Raw genomic sequence first — 27,985 nt, 5'->3', positions numbered from 1 at the left:
AGCATGCCACTCTGTAGTGGCACCATAATTTATTAACCTTAACACACCTTGGTTCCAGTTTTTTTTTTTGTTTTATATACAAACTTAAAACCTTATGATAATTCTTTTTTTTAAATTATTTTTATTTATTTTAATTTTATTTTTTTACAGAGAGAGAGAGAGAGTCAGAGTGAGGGATAGACAGGGACAGACAGACAGGAACGGAGAGATGAGAAGCATCAATCATTAGTTTTTCGTTGCGCATTGCGACACCTTAGTTGCTCATTGATTGCTTTCTCATATGTGCCTTGACCATAGGCCTTCAGCAGACCGAGTAACCCCTTGCTTGAGCCAGCGACCTTGAGTCCAAGCTGGTGAATTTTTGCTCAAATCAGATGAGCCCACGCTCAAGCTGGCGACCTCGGGGTCTGGAACCTGGGTCTTCCGCATCCCAGTCTGACGCTCTATCCACTGTGCCACCTCCTGGTCAGGCATGATAATTATTCTTATTTAAATATCTTTATGCTCATATCTTACTATTTTCACCACAGAGTCTATCATTTTACATTTTCAGCATAAGAGTGCTTGCTGTTTTCTAACATGTTTAAAGCTCTATTTTATGAATTTTATCAATCTTTTTGTTTCTACTAATACAGTTTTCAAAATCTTATTTCATGGTTTTAGTTTGCTCTCCTTTGATTATGAAAGAGAAGGATTGGCCCTGGCTGGTTGGCTCAGTGGACAGAGCATCAGCCTGGAATATGGACGTCCCTGGTTTGATTCCTAGTCAGGGCACATAAGAGGACCGACCATCTGCTTCTCTTCCTCTTCCTCTCCCCCTTCACTCTTTCTCTCCCTTTCAAAGCTGATGGCTATATTTGTTCCACTATAAGCCCAGGTGCTGAGGATAGCTTGGTTGATTCAATCATTGTCCTCAGATGGATGTTGCAGGGTCCTGGTCAGGATGCATGCAGAAGTCTATCTATCTTCCCTCCTCTCACTTTAAAAAAAAAAGAGAGAGAGAAAGATTGTCTTTTTTTCATATTAGTTAGCCATTAATATTTCCTCTTTGTGGAAATTTCCTCTTTTATTCTGTTTATTAGGATATAAGCTAAGTAGCTAGCATCCAAAGAAGTAATGGTGAAAGTAAGATAAGAATTTATTTCTCTTTCATATAATAAGTTCCAGCTGGTCAGGTAGTTTCTTTTTTTCCTTTCAATGTTTATTGTATTGATTTTTAGAGAGACAGGAAGGGAGAGAGAGACAAGAATATCAATCTTTTCCTGTATATGCCCTGGCCAGGTATCGAACTGGCAGCCTCTGCACTTCGGGAAAATGCTCTGACCAACTGAGCTATCTGGGCAGGGCTGATGAGGTAGTTCTAGTCACCATAGCAATTTTAAGACACCGTTCTACATTGTGTTGTAAACATCATTCCAATGTGTTTTCCTTACCCGGATTGACAAAACTAGATTAACACCAATCCATATTCCAGGCTCCTAGTAAAGAAAAAAGAACAAGGGAAAAATCAAAGGCATATAATTTGCTATTACACAAGTGTAAAAGAAGTTGCAAACATTACTTCAGCTTACGTTCTTTTGGCAAGAAGTTAAATTTCATGGTCACTCCTGACTGCAAGAGAAGCTGTAAAATACAACTGGGTGGCCATGTACCCAGCTAAAAATCTATTACTTATAGAAGAAAGAATGGATTTGAGGGGTTCAGCCAACAGTCCAAAGCAGTATCTTCTGTCTGCCTTTCTAGAGGAATTTGTATCTTTTTTCTCTTGATTTATAGATCTTATCATATATTAAGTATTTTTAATCTGCCATTTGTTGTAAATATTTTTCCAGTTTGTTATCTTTTTATTTTGCAGGTTTTTTTTCCTATACAGTTTTAAATGTTTATGTAAACAAATCCAGCAGTATTTTAAAATATTTTCTTGGCTTTGGTATTGTACGTAGATGTTATTCCTCACAAACAAGCCTATATGTATTTTCATAGATTTGTTATACTCAAATCTTTAGTCTTTTTGAATTTGTTTCGATGTTTGGTATGAAGATTTTTTTTAAATACTGAGTATTGTATTTTTCCTAAATGTTACTCTTTTTCCTAAATGTTTCTCTTGTCCTAAAGTCACTTCTTTTCTTTTTTTAAAAAACTATTCTTAAGTGAGAAGCAGTGAGGCAGAGAGACAGACTTCTGTGTGTGTCCTGACTGGGATCCACGGGCAAGCCCCCTATTGGTCTCTGCTCTTCTCACCTGGGGCCCATTGTTTTGTTGCTTGGCAACTGAGCTATTTTTAGCACTTGAGGTGAAGCTATAGAGCCATCCTCAGCTTCTGGGGCCAACTTTGCTCTAGCCAAGCCATGGCTGTGGGGGGTGGGGTGAAGAGAGAGATAGATAAGGGAGAGGAAGAGGGATGGAGAAATAAATGATCGCTTCTCCTATGTGCCCTGACCAACCACCAGGGCCCTAACATTCATTTCTGAAATCATGAGTCCTTTCTCCACTGGATTAAATAGGCATATTCATATACTAAACTCTCATTGTACCTGGATTTGTTTCCAGACTTTGTTTTCTAATCAATTGAATCTTTTCCTGTGGTAGTACTATGCAATTTTAGTTACTGAATGACAATATAGTTTAATACCCTCCTTCATTACTCTTCTTTAAATTTTTTTCTTTTGTAGTCTTTTAAATAAATTTAAGCATCATTCCTTCAAGGTTTTAAAAAATTCTATCCTGTCCACAATAATAGTTTTTAAATTGATATTTATTAGTCCTTAGGCAACTTACTTTCTAAACCTCTTTTTGATGTTTTATTGTTTCATTTGTTGAGCTTCCTTTAAAAGAAGTTGAACAAATGGGAGGTGATTAAGGAAGTCCAAAGTACTCTAGATCTTCTGAGAAAACTGAGAGCTTTTCATAGGAAATGTGTTTCTATTTTAGTCATAAAATGTCTAAGTAGTAGATTTTATTAGACCTGATAAGATACACTACTCATAAAAAGTAAGATATATTTTAAAATGAATATGCAGCAATTAGAAAAGAGGCATTTGTTTTTTTTTATTAGACAAGAACATCAGGAAAGCAAATGCTAAGTCAAAGAAAATTGTCCAATTATGCAAATGAGATGCAAACTCAAGTATCATGATTGAATAGCAAGTACCATATTGGTGGGGGTGAACAGATACATGTCAAACTGGATAAGAGTGCCACATATTGACTGTTCAATAGGGTGTATGGTCACTCAAGACTGCCAAAACACAATGACAGTGATGGGCATGGACAGGATCAGATTGCCCAGCAGTTCTTGTGGGAACCTCTGCCACTCTTGCTCCAGGGTAACTTCCAGTTTAAGAAGTATTGTGGGAGGCATTGGACGGTTTGCCAGACGTCTTCCCAGTGCATCCCAAGTATGGTCAATGGGATTCAGGTCTGGAGAACGTGAAGACCAGTCCATGCGTTCGATTCCTGCCTCTTGAAGCATGCTGTTGACAAGATGTGCACAGTGGGGCCTGGCATTATCATCCATAAAAAGAAAGTTGTTTCCAACTGCTCCAGCATAGGGTACTACTATAGGGTGCAGGACCTCATCTTGATATATGACAGCAGTCAGCGATCTGTTTCTGATGATGTGGCAGTCAGTATGACCACCAATGCTGATGTCAGCCCACACCATGATTCCATCACCACCGAAGGAGTCCTTTTCTTACATGAAACCTGGATTCTCCCATGTGCCTCGTTCATGCCAGATCAGGACACATTGACTGTTAGGCTGCAGACTGAACTGTGACTCATCAGAGAAGAGGACAGTTGACCACTCATCACAGTTCCAATGACAATGCTCATCAGCCCACCTTTTACAGGTTCTACAGTGTTCAGCAGATAACAGAATGCATACCATTGGTCACCGGGCATACAGTCCAACATGATGGAGCTGATTTCATATGGTCTGGGTGCATATCCATCATCTAGTGGCAACAAGAAACTGTCCCCACAGCTCTGTTGCATTGCTGTGCCTGTTCCTTCTTGCAAGTAAGGTCATCTCTTGCTGTTGTGGCAGAAGGGCGACCCTGCCCTTGTCTTCTTCATACTGTGCCAGTCTCTTGAAAGTGATTCCACAGTCTGCTAATCACGCTTTGGGATGTTACAAGTGCTGTTGCCACTGTCGTCTGTGACCAGCTTCAAGACGTCCTATGGCTCTCCAGGCTTTGCATTCGGGCAAATCATGTTGCAGGGGCATTGCAAGGACTAGAAAATTGCAGGATATGCACTTTCAAGATCAGGGATTGTGCAGATACTCCCATACTTTTCAGCCTTTTGTATAGTGTATTTTCACCAATGAAATAAAAGTTGGTTTTGCATCTCATTTGCATAATCAAATCTTTGATTTGACATTTGCTTTTCTGAATTTCTTGTTTAATAAAAAAAGTCAAATGCTTTTTTTATCACTTCATATTCATTTTGAAATATCCCGGAGGTGACGTCACGGAAATGGCGCCGTGAGCAGCGCGTCCGACAAATCTCCCCAAAATCTCAACAAATTTATCAACTAGAAACAGAAAAATTTATCCTGGGAGCATTCCGGAGTTCCACACACACTGAAAGCGAAAGGACTATTATCACTTGAAGCTGAGGGTGTGAAGGAAGCTAACTACCGCATGGACGTTCATTCAAGCCGAGGAGGGAGTACGCCTGTGGTGAGTCAACCCACGCGTGCAACTGCCCGCCCACACTCGGGAGCGGCAGCCTGGGCGCTGGTGGCCTCCCACGTACCCTGAGAAACCGTGCGCCCCAACCGACGTCTGGTCGCAGAGCGAGCTCACTTGCACCATCAGCGTCCCCAGCGGCCCGCGCACTGCCCTGAGAAACCGCGCGCGCCCCGGGCCGCGGTCCAGTCGCAGAGCGAGCTCCCTTACACCACCAGCGTCCCCAGCAGCCTGCGCACTGCGAGTGAGGGTCCCCATCCACTGGTGTGCCCTGAGAGACCGCGCGCATACCCCTTGCCGCGGTCCAGGAGGGGCGCCAAGGCTGTCTTGCCCATTCCAGAGATTCTCTCCGTGGGCGGAGCACCTCACCCAGCCATTCAAGCTAACAATCAAGCGTTGGCAGGAGGGGCGCGCAGGCAGCCTGAAATACTTTCTAGAGCACAGCTGCGGATCCAATCACTGAAATTAGCTTAACCCACGAAATCTGCGCACCTACTGGGCTCTAATTGATAGGATCTCTCTCAGTTCAGCCATCCAAGACAAGAGACGTGATATTTTTCAGTGCCTCTCGCTAAAGGGGCGGGGGCAACTTCTGATTGACAGAGCCTCCATATTCAGGGATATACGCTAACAAGAGGGACTTGCAACAACTAGTGCCTCTTCTTCCCAGCCAAAATAGATTACAAAGTGTGGAAAGCCTGGGTTGAGTGGTCCACTGAATGCTAGGTGCTGAACAGTCACCTTGACAACAATTGACTCCAGCCCCACCTGATTACGCTGGAGGCTCTGACTGCCAGAGCCTTACCCAGAGCCTTGCGCTGAGTGGGGATAGAGTGGGGATTTCCCAGCTCTTTGAGCCTCTTACTCCCCAGACAGAAGCAGTGGCAGCCTCATAACTGGATCACCAGGCTGCTAATTCAGGAAGGGGAGACTAGGAGAGAGACTCCAGAAAAGCAAACTCTCTCACTGTTGGACCTTGCAAACGCCAACAAGCCTTGACTACCAGTGAGACTAAAGCCAATTATATGACATTGCCATAGAATCCCATCAACTGCAAATCCGTACCTAAGCGTGACACAGGGGCAGAGCCTTGGGTACAGAGTCACCGACCAGGAAGAGGGAGAGCAAAGAAAAAGGAAGAAGTTAACCTCTCAAAATCAAGAAAAATCCACAGACTTTATAACTTGTTCCACTAATTCTTTGTTGTTGTTGTTTCTTTCTTCTATCTTAATGCCTTTATTATTATTTTTATTTCCTCACCTCGGTCCTTTTATTCTCTGCCCATCTTATGCTTCCCTTTTCTTGAACTACACTACCCATGAGTGTTACATTTTATTTCTTTTCTTCATCATTACTCTCCTTTAGGGTTACACTCCAAAACGGTTAACTCTCACTCTCTCCCCTTTTGTCTTGTTTTTTCTCTTCCTTTTTTTTCTTCCTTCATTTCTCTCTTTTTCTTATTTTTTCCTTTCTATTCATTTCTTCTTTTCTCCTTTTACTTTTCCTCCCATTCAATCCTCAATCACGAAAAAATTATTTAATTTGGGACTCAAGTTTTTTTTTTTTTGTTTTGTTTTTTGTTCTTTTGCTTTTGTTTTTGGTTTTCCTTTGTTTGTTTGTTTTTGTGGCATTTTGGGTACTTTTTACATTGCTTTTTAACTCACTAGCATTCCTCCCAACCCAAGGTCTCCGTTGTAGTTAGTCTTTGCTCCACTTAATACAACAGATTTTTACTTATTATTTTTATTTTTTTCATCTTTAATTATTATTATTTTTTCTCTCCTTTTTTCTGTTTCCCTCTTACCCTTCTCATTATATCTCTTAGTCGACCATCACTTACAAGCAAATAATTTTATGCTTGTCTAAGATTTTATCCTTTTTTTTTCTTTTTTTTTTTTTTTTGCATTTAGTAGGTCCCTACTCCCTTTTTTACCCCTTGAACTCTTCACCCCAAATCAGGCCCTCCGTTATAGGCAGTTTTTGTTCCATTTAGCATAATATAATTCACAGGTCATCACGATATTTCCCTAAGGAGGGGAGAGGAGGGGAAGAGAAGAAAGAAAAAAGGGGGAAATAATAAATTATTACTGTTTTTTTTGTGGGGTGTTTTCCTTTTTTTTGTTGTTTTTTTTTTTCCTTTTTATTCTTTATTAATTCTAATTAACACTATCAACAAGACCACCCTCAGATGCCAATAAGAAAAAGGAAATAGAATATTATGGATACAAAAGATAGAGAGGTAACACAAATAGATGAGGAAAAATCTATGGACAAAAGATTTAACATATTGGAAGCCTTGGAGCCAAATGACAAAGAATTTAAAATAGAAATCTTAAAAATACTCAGAGATATACAAGAAAACACAGAAAGGCAATTTAGGGAGATCAGAAAACAACTCAACGATCACAAAGAATATATTACCAAGGAAATTGAAAGTATAAAAACAAATCAAACAGAAATGAAAAACTCAATTCACGAACTGAAAAACGAGGTAACAAGCTTAGCTAATAGAACAGCCCAGATATAAGATAGGATTAGTGAAATAGAAGACAAGCAACTTGAGGCACAACAGAGAGAAGAAGAAAGAAACTCAAAAATAATAAAAAATGAGAAAGCCCTACAGGAATTGTCTGACTCCATCAGAAAGAATAACATAAGAATAATAGGTATATCAGAGGGAGAAGAGAAAGAAAATGGAATGGAGAATATACTCAAACAAATAATAGACGAGAACTTCCCAAGCCTGTGGAAAGAACTAAAGCCTCAAATTCAAGAAGCAAACAGAACACCGAGTTTTCTTAACCCCAACAAACCCACTCCAAGGCACATCATAATGAAGATGACACAAACCAATGACAAAGAAAAAATTCTCAAGGCAGCCAGGGAAAAGAAGAGTACAACATATAAAGGAAGGCCTATTAGATTATCATCAGATTTCTCAGCAGAAACTCTACAAGCTAGAAGAGAGTAGACCCCAATATTTAAAGCCCTAAAAGAGAGGAACTTTCAGCCAAGAATACTATACCCATCAAAGCTATCCTTCAAGTACGAAGGAGATATAAAAACATTCACAAATACAGAAAAGATGAGGGAATTTATCATCAGAAAGCCCCCACTCCAGGAAATACTAAAGGGGGTTTTCCAACCAGAGTCAAAGAACAAAAGAAAACAAAACCACAAGTAACAGCTCCACCAAGAATACAATAAAACCAAACTTAAACTGTGACAACAAAAGAAAAAAAGGGGGGAAAGGATGAAGATTAACAGTAGCAAAGGATGATGAAGCGCAGAAATACTCATAAGATAGGGTACTACAATGAATATGGTAGGTACCCTTTTCATTACTTAATGGTAACCACCCTTGAAAAAACCACCACAAAAACACTTGACTTAAAAAAGGTAGCAACAGAGGAAAGAAGTATGGAATACAAACAAACAAAAACAAATGATAGAAAAACAGAAGAATCAAACAAGATACAAAACTAACAGAAAGCAATTTATAAAATGGCAATAGGGAACCCACAAGTGTCAATAATTACACTAAATGTAAATGGATTAAACTTACCAATAAAAGGACACAGAGTAGCAGAAAATCCAACTATATGATGCCTACAAGAAACACATCTAAGCAACAAGGATAAAAACAAATTCAAAGTGAAAGGCTGGAAAACAATACTCCAAGCAAACAACACCCAAAAAACAGGTGTAGCAGTACTCATATCTGATAATGCTGACTACAAGACAGAAAAAGTACTGAGAGACAAAAATGGTCATTTCATAATGTTTAAGGGGACACTGAATCAAGAAGACATAACAATCCTTAATATATATGCACCAAACCAAGGAGCACCAAAATATATAAGACAGCTACTTATTGACCTTAAAACAAAAACTGACAAAAATACAATCATACTTGGAGACCTCAATACACCGCTGATGGCTCTAAATCGGTCATCCAAACAGAGAATCAATAAAGATATAGTGGCCTTAAACGAAATACTAGAATACCTGGATATGATAGACATCTACAGGACACTTCATCCCAAAGCGACAGAGTATACATTTTTCTCTAGTGTACATGGAACATTCTCAAGAATTGACCATATGTTGGGCCACAAAGACAATATCAGCAAATTTAGAAAAATTGAAATTGTACCAAGCATATTCTCTGATCATAAAGCCTTGAAACTAGAATTCAACTATAAAAAAGAGGGGGAAAAACCCACAAAATTGTGGAAACTAAACAACATACTTCTAAAAAATGAATGGGTCAAAGAAGAAATAAGCGCAGAGATCAAAAGATATATACAGACAAATGAAAATGAAAATAAGACATATCAAAATCTCTGGGATGCAGCAAAAGCAGTAATAAGAGGAAAATTCATATCACTTCAGGGCTATATGAACAAACAAGAGAGAGCTCAAGTAAACCACTTAACTTCACACCTTAAGGAACTAGAAAAAGAAGAACAAAGACAACCCAAAACCAGCCGAAGAAAGGAGATAATAAAAATCAGAGCAGAAATAAACGAAATAGAGAACAGAAAAACTATAGAAAAAATCAATAAAACAAGGAGCTGGTTCTTTGAAAAGATCAACAAAATTGACAAACCCTTGGCAAGACTCACCAAGGAAAAAAGGCACAGGACTCAAATAAATAAAATCCAAAATGAAAGAGGAGAGATTACCACAGACATCATAGATATACAAAGAATTATTGTAGAATACTATGAAAAACTATATGCCAACAAATACAACAATCTAGAAGAAATGGATAAAATCCTAGAACAATACAACCTTCCTAGACTGAGTCATGAAGAAGCAGAAAGCCTAAACAGACCAATCAGCAGGGAGGAAATAGAAAAAACTATTAAAAACCTCCCCAAAAATAAAAGTCCAGGCCCAGACGGTTATACTAGTGAATTCTATCAAACATTCAAAGAAGACTTGGTTCCTATTCTACTCAAAGTCTTCCAAAAAATTGAAGAAGAAGCCATACTTCCAAACACATTTTATTAGGCCAATATAACCCTCATTCCAAATCCTGGCAAGGATGGCACAAAGAAAGAAAACTACAGACCAAGATCTCTAATGAATACAGATGCTAAAATACTAAACAAAATACTGGCAAATCGAATACAACAACATATTAAAAAAATAATACATCATGATCAAGTGGGATTCATCCCAGAATCTCAAGGATGGTTCAACATACGTAAAACGGTTAACGTAATACACCATATCAACAAAACAAAAAACAAAAACCAAATGATCTTATCAATAGATGCAGAAAAGGCTTTCGATAAAATACAACACAATTTTATGTTTAAGACTCTCAACAAAATGGGTATAGAAGGAAAATATCTCAACATGATAAAGGCAATATATGATAAACCATCAGCCAACATCATATTAAATGGAATAAAACTGAGGACTTTCCACCTTAAATCAGGAACAAGACAGGGTTGTCCACTCTCTCCACTCTTATTTAACGTGGTGCTAGAATTTCTGGCCAGAGCAATCAGACAAGACAAAGAAATAAAAGGCATCCATATCAGAAAAGAAGAAGTAAAGGTATCACTTTTTGCTGATGATATGATCCTATACATCGAAAACCCGAAGGACTCCACAAAAAGATTACTAGAAACAATAAACCAATACAGTAAGGTCGCAGGATACAAAATTAACATACAAAAATCCATAGCGTTTTTATATGCCAACAATGAAATATTAGAAAACGAACTCAAAAAAATAATCCCCTTCACGATTGCAACAAAAAAAATAAAATACCTAGGAATAAACATAACAAAGAATGTAAAGGACCTATATAACGAAAACTACAAGGCATTGTTAAGAGAAATAGAAAAAGACACAATGAGATGGAAAAATATTCCTTGTTCTTGGATAGGAAGAATAAATATAACTAAAATGGCCATATTACCCAAAGCAATATATAAATTTAATGCAATTCCCATCAAAATTCCTATGACATTTTTTAAAGAAATGGAACAAAAAATCATCAGATTTATATGGAACTATAAAAAACCCCGAATAGCCAAAGCAATCCTAAGGAAAAAGAATGAGGCTGGGGGCATTACAATACCTGACTTTAAACTATATTATAGTGCCACGATAATCAAAAAAGCATGATATTGGCAGAAAAATACACAGCCCAATGGAACAGAATAGAAAGCCCAGAAATAAAAACACATATATATGGTCAAATAATCTTTGATAAAGGGGCCAACAACACACAATGGAGAAAAGAAAGCCTCTTCAACAAATGGTATTGGGAAAACTGGAAAGCCACATGCAAAAGAATGAAACTCGACTACAGCTTGTCCCCGTGTACTAAAATTAATTCAAAATGGATCAAAGACCTAAATATAAGACCTGAAACAATAAAGTACATAGAAGAAGACATAGGCACTAAACTCATGGATCTGGGTTTTAAAGAACATTTTATGAACCTGACTCCAATGGCAAGAGAAGTGAAGGCAAAGATAAATGAATGGGGCTACATCAGAATAAAAAGTTTTTGCTCAGCAAGAGAAACTGATATCAAAATAAACAGACAGCCAACTAAATGGGAACTGATATTTTCAAACAACAGCTCAGATAAGGGCCTAATATCCAAAATTTACAAAGAACTCATAAAACTCAACAACAAACAAACAAACAATCCAATAAAAAAATGGGAAGAGGACATGAACAGACACTTCTCCCAGGAAGAAATACAAATGGCCAACAGATACATGAAAAGATGCACAGCTTCATTAGTTATTAGAGAAATGCAAATCAAAACTACAATGAAATACCACCTCACCCCTGTTAGATTAGCTATTATCAACAAGACGGGTAATAGCAAATGTTGGATAGGTTGCGGAGAAAAGGGAACTCTCATCCACTGTTGGTGGGACTGTAAAGTAATACAACCATTATGGAGGAAAGTATGGTGGTTCCTCAAAAAACTGCAAATAGAACTACCTTATGACCCAGCAATCCCTCTACTGGGTATATACCCCAAAACCTCAGAAACATTGATACGTAAAGACACATGTAGCCCCATGTTCATTGCAGCACTGTTCACAGTGGCCAAGACATGGAAACAACCAAAAAGCCCTTCAATAGAGGAGTGGATAAAGAAGATGTGGCACCTATACACTATGGAATACTACTCAGCCATAAGAAATGATGACATCAGATCATTTACAGCAAAATGGTGGGATCTTGATAACATTATACGGAGTGAAATAAGTAAATCAGAAAAAAACAAGAACTACATGATTCCATACATTGGTGGAACATAAGAACGAGACTAAGAGACATGGACAAGAGTGTGGTGGTTACCAGGGGTGGGGGGAGGGAGGATGCAGGAGGAAGGGAGGGAGAGAGTTAGGGGGAGGGGGAGGAGCACAGAAAAAAAAAACTAGATAGAGGGTGACGGAGGATAATCTGACTCTGGGTGAGGGGTATGCAACATAATTTAATGACAAGATAACCTAGACATGTTTTCTTTGAATATATGTACCCTGATTTATTAATGTCATCCCATTAACATTAATAAAAATTTATTAAAAAAAAAAGAAATATCCCCTAATTTTTGTGAGCAGTATAGTTTAAGTAATCTCTATAGACATGAACTTTCATGATGCTGAGAACCTCTTTTAAGCATTCTCCACCCCATCACATCCTCATTAGATTTCTTAAAGGCACATTTTTGCAGCTGCAAAAACATCTTATTTTAACATGAGTCCATAAATTGAATAAACATTCATATTTTAGTAAATGGCAACTACACAGCAAATCAGTGCATTTTGACCATTTTAACAGTTGATTTTATGAACTCAGATTTATTCAACAATTTTTAGAGTAATATAATTAAGAAAATGAAAACCAAAATCTCTGAAATAGTTTCCTAGATGTAATATAAAAAGAGGATTTTTTTTAAAAGACATAATATGGATAAAAAAAAGTACCATTAGAGTTTTGTTTGAGTTTATTTCAGTGATAAAAACTTTTTAAAATCCATTTTAGGGGAGCATAAATTAATGGAAAGAGCATTCACTTTGGAGTAACCTGATTTCCAGGTCTAGTTCTCCCATTTACTAGTTATATGGCTTAGGAAAAATTACTTAATCTTACTGAGTTTTTGTTTCCTTGTCAATAAAATGGGAATAATAATCATTATCTCAGAATTATTTTGACCATTAAATGCATTAACATAAGAAGCACTTATAATATACATGTCATATACTCAATAAATGTCACTTCTACTTTTAAAATTATAGGTAATATCTTTAAAGCCTATCTCTGGATAAGTTCACTACATGGGTATCTCTTGTAACTCTTTGAACTTTTTGAGGTTGAGTTAGTCCCACTTTATTTTATTTTTTTTAATATATTTTTAAAAATTTATTCATTTTAGAGAGGAGAGAGAGAGAGAGAGAGAGAGAGAGAGAAAGGAGGGAGGAGCAGGAAGCATCAACTCCCATATATGCCTTGACCAGACAAGTGTAGGGTTTTGAACCGCAACCTCAGCGTTCTAGGTTGATGCTTTATCCACTGCACCACTACAGGTGTCAGGCGAGTTAGTCCCACTTTAGAAATAAGGAAAGTGAGGATAGAAGGATAGTTACACTATTATGTAACAACGCAGTGGCAGAGCTGAGATCCAAACAAAAGCCATTATTCTTAACCACTGTGACACATACCAGACCTCAAGTGTAGCAAAAGGGATAATGTACATGTTAGAGACTCAGATCAAAAGTTGGACGGAAAAGTGAAAGAAAGGAAAACACGAATGAAGATTTCAGTAAAAGCTTGAAAAAGACAATGGTGGTGCCCTGGCCGGTTGGCTCAGCGGTAGAGCGTCGGCCTAGCGTGCGGAGGACCCGGGTTCGATTCCCGGCCAGGGCACACAGGAGAAGCGCCCATTTGCTTCTCCACCCCTCCGCCGCACTTTCCTCTCTGTCTCTCTCTTCCCCTCCCGCAGCCAAGGCTCTATTGGAGCAAAGATGGCCCGGGCACTGGGGATGGCTCTGTGGCCTCTGCCTCAGGCGCTAGAGTGGCTCTGGTCGCAACATGGCGACGCCCAGGATGGGCAGAGCATCGCCCCCTGGTGGGCAGAGCGTCGCCCCATGGTGGGCGTGCCGGGTGGATCCCGGTCGGGCGCATGCGGGAGTCTGTCTGACTGTCTCTCCCCGTTTCCAGCTTCAGAAAAATGAAAAAAAAAAAAAAAAAAAAAAAAGACAATGGTGGGCATTTAGTAGATGTTAAAAGAAGAATTCAGAAAATGGTGACTAATGAGAGATAGTAAAGGAAAATGGAATGTGTGAGTCATCTGTAGGGACATTTCTTTTTGGCACCTGTACACTTGCTATAAGCAGAGGTGAGTCAATGGATTGCTGAACAACTGCCATAGCGTTTATATATAAGTTTAAGGAGAATTTTTCCCATTTGATTTGCTTTCTATTTATTATCTTTTTCCTTTCCAAAGATTCTGGGTTGAAATATTTCAGATGCTGCTCTCATTCTCAGTGGACTCATACATAGTTTAGGCATATTTTCTGGATTAAGATAGTTTTCAAACCCTTGTTTTTATTAGTTTCCATGATTTGCTTACATATTTTTTTATGTCAGGATGCTATTCTCTAGTTTAGATTTAAACTGGAAGAATAGATGTTTTAAATCTGGATGATACATTGGATCAATGTTGAAAAGTTTCACTTATTAAGTGTGGTGTCTCACTGCATGAATTCACTCTTCAAAATTTTCCTACAGAGACTACTTTCTCTTTTTTAACCAGAAATATATATACAGGATATGGGAAAGGTAGGCTTACAGTTGTGAATATGCAGAGCACTGAGTTTATTCTTGTATTATTATATTATTATTTTCCATACAAACTATAAACCTATTTTTGCCCAACCCTGTAGATATAGGTGTAAATTGTATTCCTCTTCTCCTTTCCTCCCTTTCATTTTTCTCTTACGAGGAAAGAATTTAAACTCTGGTAAGTTCTTTCTCTTCTTTATCTCTTCTTAGGTACTCTTCTTAGGTACTAAACTAATAATTTGGTATCTAATAACTGTAAGTGCTGTAGTAAGAACAGGAAAACAAATAAAGGAACATTAAATTCTGTGGTACGGAGAACAGAGATTTAATTACCATATTAACCCATTTATAAGATGTTCCCATGTATAAGACGCACCTTAATTTTGGGGCCCGAAATTTGGGGAAAAAAATGTATTACATAAAGTTATTGAACTCAAGTTTTATTCATCATAAAATTCATACAATTCCTCATCACTATCCAAACTCCCATCCATTAGCTTGTCCTCATCTGTGTCTGATGATGAATCACTGTCTCAATGAGCGCAAGGACAAGTGCAAAAAAGCAGGAAATGCAAGTAAAACAAATTTGCAACCACTGTATAAGATGCATCCAGTTTTTAGACCCCAAATTTTTTGAAAAAAGATGCGTCTAATACATGGGGAAATACGGTAAGTTTCAGAGACACATCTGAACTAATAATTGAAGGCTTTGTGACAGAAGTAGGAGGGACATTCCGACAGAGAAACAGCCTGAAGAAGGCACAGAGTACCCCAGCTTGTTCAGTGAGTTGCCATCTAAATAGGAGCAGACCCTCTAGCGAGTCTTACAATGGTGTTAGAGACACGGGACTCAGTGTGATTGTTTCTAAAAGAGAAGTTGCAATCTTTGCCTGCAGCTAGTGGGTAGCTAGTGTCACTACAATGCTAAGAAACAATGCTAGTAGCCAGGCTCAAGTCCAAGAACGGAAAACGTTTAATTATACCCTCATAACTCTCCACCTTTGAGGAAACCTGCTGTGGGGATTTCCATGGGATGGAAATTGCTTTTATTCCAGAAATAACCCCACTTACACATTTCTGGCAGTTTTTCCCTCAATTTTTGAATGTTTCATTATTTAGCTAGCCATTGATCCTTTTGGTAATAGACTGCATTTTTTGAACTTGTACCATATGCCAGCCACTCTTCTGTTCTTTATGTACTCTAACTCATTAAATAGCATTCTTCTCTCTCACTCTCATAATTTTACTGGTTTTATTGATTTCATGTGTTTCATAGATTAAAAAGGTTATGTAGCCACCCTTTAGCTGCAGGGAAACTGAGAAAATGTACATTTAGCTTTTTAAGCCTCTATACTAGTGTTATAAAGTACCATATCCCAGATTCTGAAAGGCACCGTACCTCACTCCATCGGGTTTACGTAGAGACACCCAGTCCAGATGAATTTTGAGGAGTTTTATTAAAGGAAGAGATTTATTAAATATGCCGGCCGCATATGGCTCACTAATTTCACTAAGTTTCTGTTGACACTATTACTGCTTTATATTATTTTCAAATGTAACCTAATTTTACTTCATTTTGAGAAATGTCCTAAAGAGCAGGAGTCACATATATTCAGGAAAAGTCTACAAGGCAGTGGAGTTGTGGTCACATTCTATACAGTTAGAATCTAAGTCCTAATGACCACTGCTTTTAGCTGGAATTAGGAGCAGGTCCCAGCCTAAAATAGGCATGGCAGCATTGAGACAAGAGGAATAAAGGAGACATTATACATTAAACCAGGGGTCCCCAAACTTTTTACACAGGAGGCCAGTTCACTGTCCCTCAGACCGTTGGAGGGCCAGACTATAAAAAAAAAACCTCTGAACAAATCCCTATGCACACAGCACATATCTTATTTTAAAGTAAAAAAACAAAACAGGAACAAATACAATATTTAAAATAAAGAACAAGTAAATTTAAATCAACAAACTGACCAGTATTTCAATGGGAACTATGGGCCTGCTTTTGACTAATGAGATGGTCAATGTGCTCCTCTCACTGACCACCAATGAAAGAAGTGCCCCTTCCGGAAGTGCGGCGGGGGGCCAGATAAATGGCCTCAGGGGGCCACATGCAGCCTGTGGGCCATAGTTTGGGGACCCCTACATTAAACAAAGCAACAGAAATCAGACTGTCAATACCCACAATAGAGATCTTCAAGGGATAAATAAAACTCAAATATTAAGTAAGGTATAGTAAGTGGCCCTTGTGTTTACAAGAAATGAGATCAGTTTACCTGCTACTTGGAATTAATTCTCTAGGCCTGATTTAGATATTAAACAAAGGACTTCACATACACAAACAATGAGTGCACTTTATTTCAATTAAAATAATACCGGAGATTTTGACAAAGACAAAGCTTCATAGACGAGGGAAGGACTCCCCCTCGTGGCCTCTCAAGTGCATGCAGACCACAGCACCAGAGATTCCTTTGAACCATGGGATTCTAGACAGAAACTTTAAAAACAAAGACTGAACCTGACCAGGAGGTGGCGCAGTGGATAGAACATCGGACTGGGATGCGGAGGACTCAGGTTCGAGACTGAGGTCGCCAGCTTGAGCACGGGCTCATGTGGTTTGAGCAAAGCTCACCAGCTTGGACCCAAGGTCGCTGGCTTGAGCAAGGAGTTACTCAGTCTGCTGAGGGCCCACGGTCAAGGCACATATGAGAAAGCAATCAATGAACAACTGAGGTATTGCAACGAAAAACTGATGATTGATGCTTCTCATCTCTCTTTGTTCCTCTCTGTCTGTCGCTATCTATTCCTCTCTCTCTGTCTCTAAAAACCAACCCCCCCCAAATAAATAAATAAATAAATAATAAAAACAAAGACTGAGATCTCAATGAACACAGAGAAATCTCTGGAAGTCCAAGGCGAGATTAATCAATCCAAGCTAGCTCAGCCTCCACTGATTCAGTGTGATGCGAGACTGACTAATCCTGGACTGATCCAATCCCCATTAATGTCCTCCAGATTAGAAAACAATTGTCCCCACTAATGGCATTTTACTGAGAGCACAACTAGACACCTCTGGAAGTTCTGGGCAGGATGAAGTTCCTACTAATGCCTCTCTTAGATAAACGGATGTCTCTGAAGGCCCAAGACAGAACCAGTGGACCTGGTCCACTTGGTTCCCATTAATGTCCTTCTAAAGTATGAGCAGATATCCCCGAGAGCCTGAAGCAGGACCCAATCTCCACTAATCATCCTTCCAGAGTTTAACCAGATAAAATCCAAGGCAGGACCAACAAACTCCCCACCGACATCTCGGTCTTGGAGAGCCTACTGCAAAAGTGCAACCACGTCTGATCTGTTTTGCAGCAGCTACAACAGAACAGAAAAGCAAGAATTCAGAGAAAAGCCAGAATTCAGTAAAGCCAGAGAGTTGTTTTACCTACCTCCTTAATTTCTCTACTGAATTGTCCAGATTGTTGAATTTGGGAACCGGGAGGCACCTACCGGAGAACTGTCTGGACCCAAAGGAAAACTGGAAGCCCTGGAACGTCTCACGTGGTGCCTCTTCTCGAGATTCAAGTGGGTAGGGCAGCTCCCCGAATAGTCCATTTCGATTCAGGGTGTCTCTATCCAGTGACATGAAACACCGGATCCCAGATGAGCCCCCATATGTTATAAATACCATACCCCAGATTCTGAAAGGCACCATACCTATCTCACTCCATCAGGTTTACATAGAGATACCCAGTCCAGATGAATTTTGGAGAGTTTTAATAAAGGAGGAGATTTATTAAATATCCCGGCCACATATGACTGACACGGGGCAGCAGACCCAAATCATGTGCAAACCAAAAATATTTCAGGGGCTCTTTATATACCCTTGATCACACATGAGTTGGGGGAGAGCATGACATCATGGCACAAGCTGACAACATTTGTTTAGAGGATATACAAAAACATTAAGACTTTCAAGGTAACATAATCAAAGATGTTTACAAATCTTTTAGGGTTCATCTTCCCTAACTAGCCTAGAGGTATTTCACTCTCAAGATTCCAGGAAGGGGGAGGAACTACAATCAATGTAGTGTGGTATGTATATTCTGCTTCCTATTGAAAGGGAAGAAGTTTCTCAGTTAACCTTTATTTTAGATTTAAAACTGAATGACCCATTGTTCTTGCAAGCCAGAAATTTCTACATTCTTCTCCATCCCCTCCCCAAAGGAAGGATGGGGCAGGAAAGCCTGACCTTTTCTCCTAGAATATCAATATTAATTTTTCAACTTTTTGGTACCTTATAACACTAGAGGCCACAAAAAAGGAACACTTGGGAATAGGTATGTCTGCTACATAAACCCTTTTCTTACTGCCCTACTTTGCTTATTTCTGCCCCTTTTCATTTTTCTTATCTCTTTCTTTCTAAAGACAAAAAAAATTCTTTAAAAATTAAGCTTCTTTACTGTTATATTTGACATATATATTGAAATTTTATGAAAGACTAAATTAATCCTTAAATTTTCAATTTGATTTTTATAGACTAACAGTTATCAAATTTTAGCTTATCAAAGCAGTTTTACAGAGGGAATGTTTACGTATGCTTTGGTATAATCTTTCATTTTTCATTTCCTTTATTGCTATTTTAAGACATGAATATTATGAGTCAGATAGGTGTAGTTGTTTACTTTACCTAAACTGAAGCTTTTAGTTACAGTATGTTCTCCAAATGTATAAAACAGTAAAATCATTAGATATAAGCAGTTGGAATAGTTTGTTCATTCAATAAATATTTATTAAGTACCTCTTATACTTGTGGGTATTGAGAAATGTAAAAGTTGATAGGGAATGATATTTGAGAACAGACTGCCCATGCTTGTGAAAATTAAAGCAATTATCAATTTTAATAAACAACAACCAAATATATATAAATAGGTCAGTGGGATGATGGAATAGTAGATGAATAGAGACAGATGAACAGATACCTAGTAAAAAATTAATGTTATGATTAATAGTGTTAATATATTATGTTGTCAAAATGTGTTAACTTTTAAAAATTAAGGTTGACAGATTTGCAATGGAATTAGAACAGAGCCGGGATCTGAACAATACCATAGTGCACATTGACATGGATGCTTTCTATGCGGCCGTAGAAATGAGAGACAACCCAGAGTTGAAGGATAAACCCATTGCTGTAGGAACATCAAGTATGCTGGTAAGTAGGCAAAGACAAAAAGGAAATTTCATAATATTCAGTGTGTCCGTAAAGTCATGGTGCACTTTTGACTAGTCACAGGAAAGCAACAAATAAAAGAAAAACCCTCCCAGTTTCTGTAGGATGATGTGGCAGCATGTGCGCATGTGCAGATGATGACTTAACACCCGTGTATACAGCGGAGCAGCCCACAGCCATGCCAGTCAAGATGTGGATGGTACAGAGGAAAGTTCAGTGTGTTCTGTGGCTCGCTAAATTCAAATTCGTGACCAAAGTGCAACGTGAATATTGGCGCATTTATAACGAAGCGTCACCACATAGGAATAACATTACTTGGTGGGATAAGCAATTGAAGGAAACCGGCAGTTTGGTGGAGAAACCCTGTTCTGATAGGCCATCAGTCAGTGATGAGTCTTTAGAGGCTATACAAGATAGCTACCTAAGGAGCCCTAAAAAATCTGTGCGTGAGCCCACATCGAACTGCACTGAATAGGTATGAAACTGGGAGAGTTTTCCTTTTATTTGGTATAGATTTAACATTTCTATTGTCTTTTGTTGCTTTCCATGGTGCCATGGCTTTACGGACACATTGTATTTAAGTAAGCCTTACTGGTTTATGAAGGGGGAAGACTTTATTAAATTCTGCCAGTTTACTGAGTATTTCTGTTTGCTTTATGTGCTCAATTATTAAATCCTTTCAGCATCCCTTGAGGCATAACTTTTTGTTTCCATTTGACAGATAAGATAAACCCAGGTGTTAATTACTTCCTTAAAGTTACAAACCTGGTAAATGGTAGAGGGACATTATATCTTTCTGTTGCAAATTATATTTTTTAAGTAACTGTTCTTTTTTTTTTTTTTTTTTTGTATTTTTCTGAAGCTGGAAACAGGGAGAGACAGTCAGACAGACTCCCGCATGTGCCCGACCGGGATCCACCCGGCATGCCCACCAGGGGCGATGCTCTGCCCACCAGGGGGTGATGCTCTGCCCCTCCGGGGGCGTCGCTCTGTTGCAACCAGAGCCACTCTAGCGCCTGGGGCAGAGGCCAAGGAGCCATCCCCAGCACCCGGGCCATCTTTGTTCCAATGGAGCCTTGGCTGCGGGAGGGGAAGAGAGAGACAGATAGGAAGGAGAGGGGGAGGGGTGGAGAAGCAGATGGGCGCTTCTCCTGTGTGCCCTGGCCGGGAATCGAACCCGGGACTTCTGCACGCCAAGCCGACGCTCTACCACTGAGCCAACCGGCCAGGACTAAGTAACTGTTCTATTTAAAGAAAATTGAAGAAAAAAGAAAAATGTTCTGAAGCAGAGGTTTGCAAACAATGGCAAATCCAGCGTGCTGCCTTTTTTGTAAATAAAATTTTACTGGAACATGATCACACTCATTTATTTAATATTATTGTTGCACTAAAAGAACATAGTTGAGCACTTGCAACAGATACCATATGAACTGCAAAGCCTAAGTACAGCTAGTGCTCGACTTATGACCACGATTGGTTCCGACAGACAGGTTGTAACATGACTTGGTCGTAAGTTGAGTAGGCTAAATGTGCAGTACTGTGAAATGATGTTTTAAAAATCTTAAGTCATATTTTATCATAATTTTCTTTCATTATTGTTATATATCATAATTTTCTTTGTTTATTTTATGCCATTTGTGTCATCTCTACACCATTTTGTTTCTTATTTTTACATTCATAAGGTTTAAGTTAAACACTGCATTACCAGTACAACTGGTTTAATATTTGCAAAACATACAAAATTACAGAATACAGGTACATACAAAAATACAAAATACAGGTGTAAAAAATACCATAGGAAACATTTTCCCAGTTGCAAAACATGTCAAAATATATAAACATGTATGAAACATTTTATTGGCCGCTGGTGCTTGGCTGCGGATCGTTGATGTCGTCGTCTGAGGCAGCAGGTGGGGTTACCCGAGTTGGTTTTTTCATATACATGTGCGATCACATTCACTTTCTTTCCTCCTTTGTACTGTTCATTGATTGCTTTCTCATATGTGCCTTGACCAGGGGGTTACAGTAGAGTGAGTGGCCCCTTGCTCAAGCCAGTGACCTTGGGCTCAAGCCAGCGACCATGGGGTCATGTCTATGATCCCATGCTCAAGCCAGCGCCCCTGCACTCAAGCTGGTGAACCCATGCTCAAGTCAGATGAGCCCGCGCTCATTTTCTTGTCGACATCAATGGCCTTTCTTTCCTTCTTGGCAGGCTGAGGTGTAGATAAAGACAATTTCTTCTTTGTAGAAATCTTGGGAGGGGTTTGATGAAAAATATCCAAGACACAAAACACAAATTGCTGTGCCGAGTCTGGGATAACAGTTGAAATGGTACACGCAGAGATGGTAGTGCTGCCAGAAGCTGATCCGCACTGTCGTACACCCAGCTGGGCAACACTTGTGCTGCCAGACACGGAGCAGTCGTGGCTAGTGATTGTGTTCGTAAAGTCGAATTGTCGTAAGCTGCATAGGTCATAAGTCGATCAATATCTGTAATTACTATCTGGACCTTTACAGAAAAGGTTGGCCAGCCTATTCTAGAGTAACATATTTCATTAATGTAGTACTATAATTAAGTAGTATTTCCCATGACTTGAAACCTTTGCTTTTCTGATTACTATGTTGCTCTTCCTTATTTCCACCCTAACCACAGAAGGTAGCGATGGCCAGGATAGCCATATGTAGCTAAATATGTGTTGGAAATTAAAAGGAGCAACTGGAATAGATGGGTTTTGGTATTAAAAATACGAGAGAAACAAGGTGAGGTCTTCCCTATTCCCTAACTCCTTCCAATGCCTTAGATAGCAATAAACCGAATTCCTACCAAGTTATTATTTTATTACAAAACTATAATCTGTTCATTATCTCTGCTCCCATAGGTATGCAGGCATCTAGCAATCCTGGTCCCAAAACAGTGTTTACTGAAAAGATATTCCTCTTTCCTATAAATCAACTAATATTTGAAAAAAAAATTAATTTCATTTAGGATATATAATACTATATATTTATATACATATAGACCAGTGATTTTCAACCTTTTTTTTTCATGGCACAAACACACACTAATTACTAAGGTCAGTGCCCCTGACTAAATACAACCATTTTCATCTCATGGCACAAATAAATTAGTTACTAAAGAAGAAGAGGTCAGGGCCCCTTTTTCTTTAGTAATTAGTTTATGAGTGCGTGAGAAACAAAGGTTGAAAATCACTGATATAGACTATATATGTGGGGTGGACAAAAGTAGGTTTACCATTGTGAGTATGCAAACCACAGAATTTATTGTATTATTATTTATTAATTATATATATATATATTTTTTTTTTTCATTTTTCTGAAGCTGGAAACAGGGCGAGACAGTCAGACAGACTCCCGCATGCGCCCGACCGGGATCCACCCGGCACGCCCACCATGGGGCGGCGCTCTGCCCACCAGGGGGCGATGCTCTGCCCATCCTGGGCGTCGCCATATTGCGACCAGAGCCACTCTAGCGCCTGGGGCAGAGGCCAAGGAGCCATCCCCAGCGCCCGGGCCATCTTTGCTCCAATGGAGCCTTGGCTGCGGGAGGGGAAGAGAGAGACAGAGAGGAAAGCACGGCGGAGGGGTGGAGAAGCAAATGGGATTAATTATATTTTTATATAAAAAATTGTAAACCTACTTTTGCCCACCCTTGTATATATACATAAACATGTGCCGTAATCATATTAAAGCTAACCCTACTGCTAAATCCACAGGATATTTTCTTTCCTGTAATTTTTTTTTTTTTTTTTTTTTTTTTTAGCGAGAGAGAGAAAGAGAGAGAGACTCTGAGAGGGCAGAAAGAGACAGACAGGAAGGAGAGAGATGAGAAGCATCAATTCTACAGCACCTTAGTTGTTCATTGACTGCTCTCTAATATGTGCCTTGACTGGGGGTGGGGGAAACTTCAGCAGAGCGTGTGACCCCTTGCTCAAGCCAGCAATTTTGGGCTCAAACCAGTGACCTTGGACTTCAAGTTAGCAACCTTTGGGCTCAAGCCAGTGACCATGGGGTCACGTCTATAATTCCATATTCAAGCCGGCCACCCCACTGTCAAGCTGGTGAACCCATGCTCAAGCCAGTGACCTCGGGCCTCAAACCTGGGTCCTCTGCATTCCAGTACAACGCTCTCTCCACTGTACCACCGCCTGTCAGGCTCTTTCTTGTAATTTTTATTCTGAAATTGCTTATTGTTTCAAAATTCAAAATGATTATCCATTATATTTAAACAAAGATTACTCTCCTTATGTGCTGCTGACCTAATAGATTTCCCTTCTAATGAGATTTAGAGCATAATTGAGTTTTTTCAGCTGTTAAACTCATAAAAATATCTGTACAGTAGTGCTGGTGATAATACATTTTTTATTATTATAATTCTATTAAAATTCTTTTTTAATGAATTTGATGTATTCTTGAAATGTTTAAGTTAGTTCTCAGTTAGAAGTTAGACCCTATAGCAGTTATTTATTGCTCCATAATGAACCCCTTCAGTACTTAGTGAACAATTATTTATTTGCTTATGATTCTATAATTTGAGCAGAGTACAATGGGGATGGCTAATCTCTACTCAGCCTAGGGTAGAGAGCTAGAGCTATTTAGCTGGGGCTGGAGGATCCAAAATGGCTTCATTAACATGCCTGGCACTTCTGACAGAGATGGTGCACTCCTCTCGTGGTGCATTATTATTTAGTAATCTAACCCACGGTCCTGTCACATGGTTGCCAGATCCCCAAAATGCAAAGGCTCCTAACTTTGTAATGCCTCACATAATGTCACTTCCTCACATTCTTTGGGTTAAAAACATGTCACAATGAAAGTCACTTGGCATGAGGAACTAGAACCCACCTTTTGATAGGAGAAACTTTAAAATATTGTGGCTATGATTTATAATCTACCACAAATCTAAAAGTTAAAGGAATTAATATCTAAAATTTTGTTTCTTCTCTACTATAAATCTAGCTTTTATATCAATCATTTTAGACTTACTGATATTGAAAGCATTGGTTTGCCTTTCCAGTGCTATTTGCTGCTCCAGAATACTGACCATAGATTAACATAGTTTTGAGTACTTATCAAGATTTTTTAAATGATATTTTAAAAAACAATTAATGGTAATTTAATGTTATTCTGAAATAATTACTTCTTTTGATAGATTCTGTTTTGTATTTCTTTGACTTTTCACTTAAGATTCCAAGCAAAGATTTTATTTGTAATAAAAATTATATGGTACTGTGGTCTACCACATTGATAGAGACCATTGTCAGGTATCAGCTGTAGGATTTAATAAGTAATGTTCTCCTTTTACTCATAGCTTTTTACTTCCATCTCCTGAAAGTGTTTTCACCAAAAAGATTTTCAATCCTTAAGAAGTAAAACTTAATTTTTAAAGTTCTTTTAAGTTTCTGTCACTTCATTTGGAGACTTAATTTGATTGACCATATATGAAACCTTTGATTTTTGTTCTAAATTAAAAAAAATTTAAATCCCAAATAGACCAAATTCCAAATCTGTACTGTTATACTATACTGTTACTTTCTATACTATATATACTATAATAGTAAATTTTACTATTATTTTTATACTCTTTTTATAAAGTATAGTATTTTTATACTCTTATAACATCATCCACTATCATTTGAGCTTTGATGTAGAAGTACTATATTATGTGTATGCCTTAAAACCAATGAAATTTAGCTACTGGAAATGCAAGGGAACCTTTTTATTAGCACAGGTTTGCTTATTGCCTGGTGTCACATCATAAATATGGGGACAGGAGTGGGAGAGGATCATGGTATTGTAATACCATGATAGGATAAAATTAAAGATTTGAGACAGTGATCAATAAAGGAAATGTCCTTGAATTGAAAATGCATGTCAGTAATATGTTCCTTTTCAATGTATCACTCAATATGTTCATTTAGGTTTGTATATTTTCCCCCATGTGGTCCGTTTTCTTTCAGATGACTTCAAATTATCACGCAAGGAGGTTTGGAGTTCGTGCAGCCATGCCAGGATTTATTGCTAAAAGACTCTGCCCACAACTTACTATAGTGCCTCCAAACTTCGACAAATACCGAGCTGTGAGTAGAGAGGTAAGTCTGATGTCTCACCCGTACTTATTATAGCCTTTCACCAATTTCCTGCCACCTATAAAGTCAGGTCCACAGGCCTTTACATATCAGAATTTGGCCTTAGTTTATTTCTTTAGTGTCACCTCCTACCACTTCTTCAGCCTATAAATTGAGTATTGAGCTATATTATAATTCTTTGCTTTTCCATGTGTTTTTTCATCTGCTTAGAAAACTATATCTCCCCGGAAAACTTTGAATTGACTTAATTATAATCTAAGTTACCTTTAGCTTTTTTTTCTCTTAATGTACACTATATATTTTCTTCTAGAATTACCTGATATTTATAACTTACAGAATCTACTCAAGTCATTAATTTCAGCCTCTTTTCTGAATAGTTTTTTTAATCAGTGTTTTTAAACAGTAACAGAACTCACTAATTTTGATTAGCTGCTTTCCTTGGCCCACAGTCTAGTAAAGATGCTTATGAGAATTTAATACCTAAGGGACTGATAAAGAAAAAAAGAATAATCTATTGCTTTGAAAAGACTCTCTGAGGGATAAAGATTTGATTATACAATAAAATTGCCTAAAGCCCTAAACTATCATATATGGAAAACTGCCATATTCTCTATTTTTGATAACAAATGAGTTATCATACCAGTGCTGGAACTTAAGTCATAAATTAAAATTTTAGAATGCTACATCAAACACTTAGAACTGTGGTAGCCTGACCAGGCGGTGGAGCAGTTGATAGAGCTTCAGCCTGGGATGCCAATGACCCAGGTTTGGAACCCCAAAGCTGCCGGCTTGAGCGTGGGCTTATCTAGCTTGAGTGTGGGCTTCCCAGCTTGAGTCAGGGTCACTGACTTGAGCATGGGATCATAGACATGGCCCCCGTGATTGCTGGCTTAAGGCAAAGGTCTCTGGGTTGAAGCCCAAAGTTGCTGGCTTGAGCAAGGGGTCACCGGCTTGCCTGTATCTCCCCTGTCAAGGCACAGAGGAGAAGCAATCAATGAACAACTGAGGTGCCACAACTATGAGTTGATGCTCCTCATCTCTCCATCTCTCTCCCTTCCTGTCTGTCTGTCTCTTGTTTAAACAAACAAACAAACAAACAAAAAAAACTATGTAGAATGCAATGTGTTAAAGATTGTCTGAATTGTAACATTTAAAAATTTATTGGCCTATCCTGACCTGTGGTAGCTCAGTGGATAAAGCATTGACCTGTAACACTGAGGTCGCCAGTTCAAAACCCTGGGCTTGCCCAGTCAAGGCACCTATGAGAGTTGATGCTTCCTGCTCCTCCCCCCCACCTCTCTCTCTTTCTTTCTCTCTCTCTCTCCTCTCTAAAATGAACAAATAAAAAAATTATTGTCCTAGTACTTTTAGTCATGCAAATGGTCTTTAAATTACTCCTCTTATTTATATTCCTCTTCATTTACCCTACAAATGATCCCTGGCTCCCAAATTAAAATGATTCCCCACACAAAAATAAAAAAAAAATTAAATTGTCTGGCATCAAATACTTTTGTGCTTACTTCTGAAAAGGGTGTGGTAGAGTAACAAATTCACATTTGGTTACTTCTTATCTGTTTTACTATATTTCTAATTAAAAAGAGATAAAATGACCATAAATGTAGGCTTTTAATACGTTTGAAAACTCAAACATTTTGTAACTAAGAATTTCTTTATGTATTTTTCAGAAGTGAGAAGTGGGGGAGGTGGGCAGACAGACAGACTTCCACATGCGCCCAACCGGGATCCACCCGGCATGCCTAATAGGGGGCAATGCTCTGCCCACCTGGGGTGTTGCTCCACTGTAATCAAAGCTATTCTAGCACCTGAGTTGAAAGCCATGGAGCCATCTTCAGCACCTGGGCCAACTTTGCTCCAATGGAGCCTTGGCTGTGGGAGGGGAAGAGAGAGATAGAGAGAAAGGAGAAGGGGAAGGGTGGAGAAGCAGATGGCCACTTCTCCTGTGTACCCTGGCTGGAAATCGAACCCGGGACCTCCACATGCCGGGCCGATGCTCTACCACTGAACAAACCAGCCAGGGCCACAAAGAATATTTTTAAGTCCTGCTTTAATTCAGTACAACTTTAGACACTAGGACAGTAAAAACTAATTTTATTGTTTTGTTTTTG

The 27,985-nt window shown here is 38.7% G+C and overlaps 1 protein-coding gene across 5 annotated transcripts in view; it reads left to right on the top strand.

Moving 5' to 3' along the window:
- Nucleotides 1-27,985, top strand: part of POLK (DNA polymerase kappa) — a 125,816-nt gene that overhangs the window by 48,385 nt on the left and 49,446 nt on the right. For 4 of the 5 annotated variants that reach the window (XM_066386356.1, XM_066386355.1, XM_066386354.1 and 1 more), the window contains 2 exons: nucleotides 19,582-19,734; nucleotides 25,731-25,862. In XM_066386356.1, the coding sequence (XP_066242453.1) occupies nucleotides 19,582-19,734; nucleotides 25,731-25,862 (285 nt within the window). Of the gene's footprint in view, nucleotides 1-17,984; nucleotides 18,087-19,581; nucleotides 19,735-25,730; nucleotides 25,863-27,985 lie in introns of those variants that run through there. The other variant, XM_066386357.1, reaches the window with a different exon arrangement.

This window comes from Saccopteryx leptura, chromosome 5, assembly GCF_036850995.1.
Source record: "Saccopteryx leptura isolate mSacLep1 chromosome 5, mSacLep1_pri_phased_curated, whole genome shotgun sequence".
Taxonomy (NCBI): Eukaryota; Metazoa; Chordata; class Mammalia; order Chiroptera; family Emballonuridae; genus Saccopteryx; species Saccopteryx leptura.
Note: the sequence above shows the minus strand (reverse complement) of the source record. Positions and strands in the feature narration are given on the sequence as shown.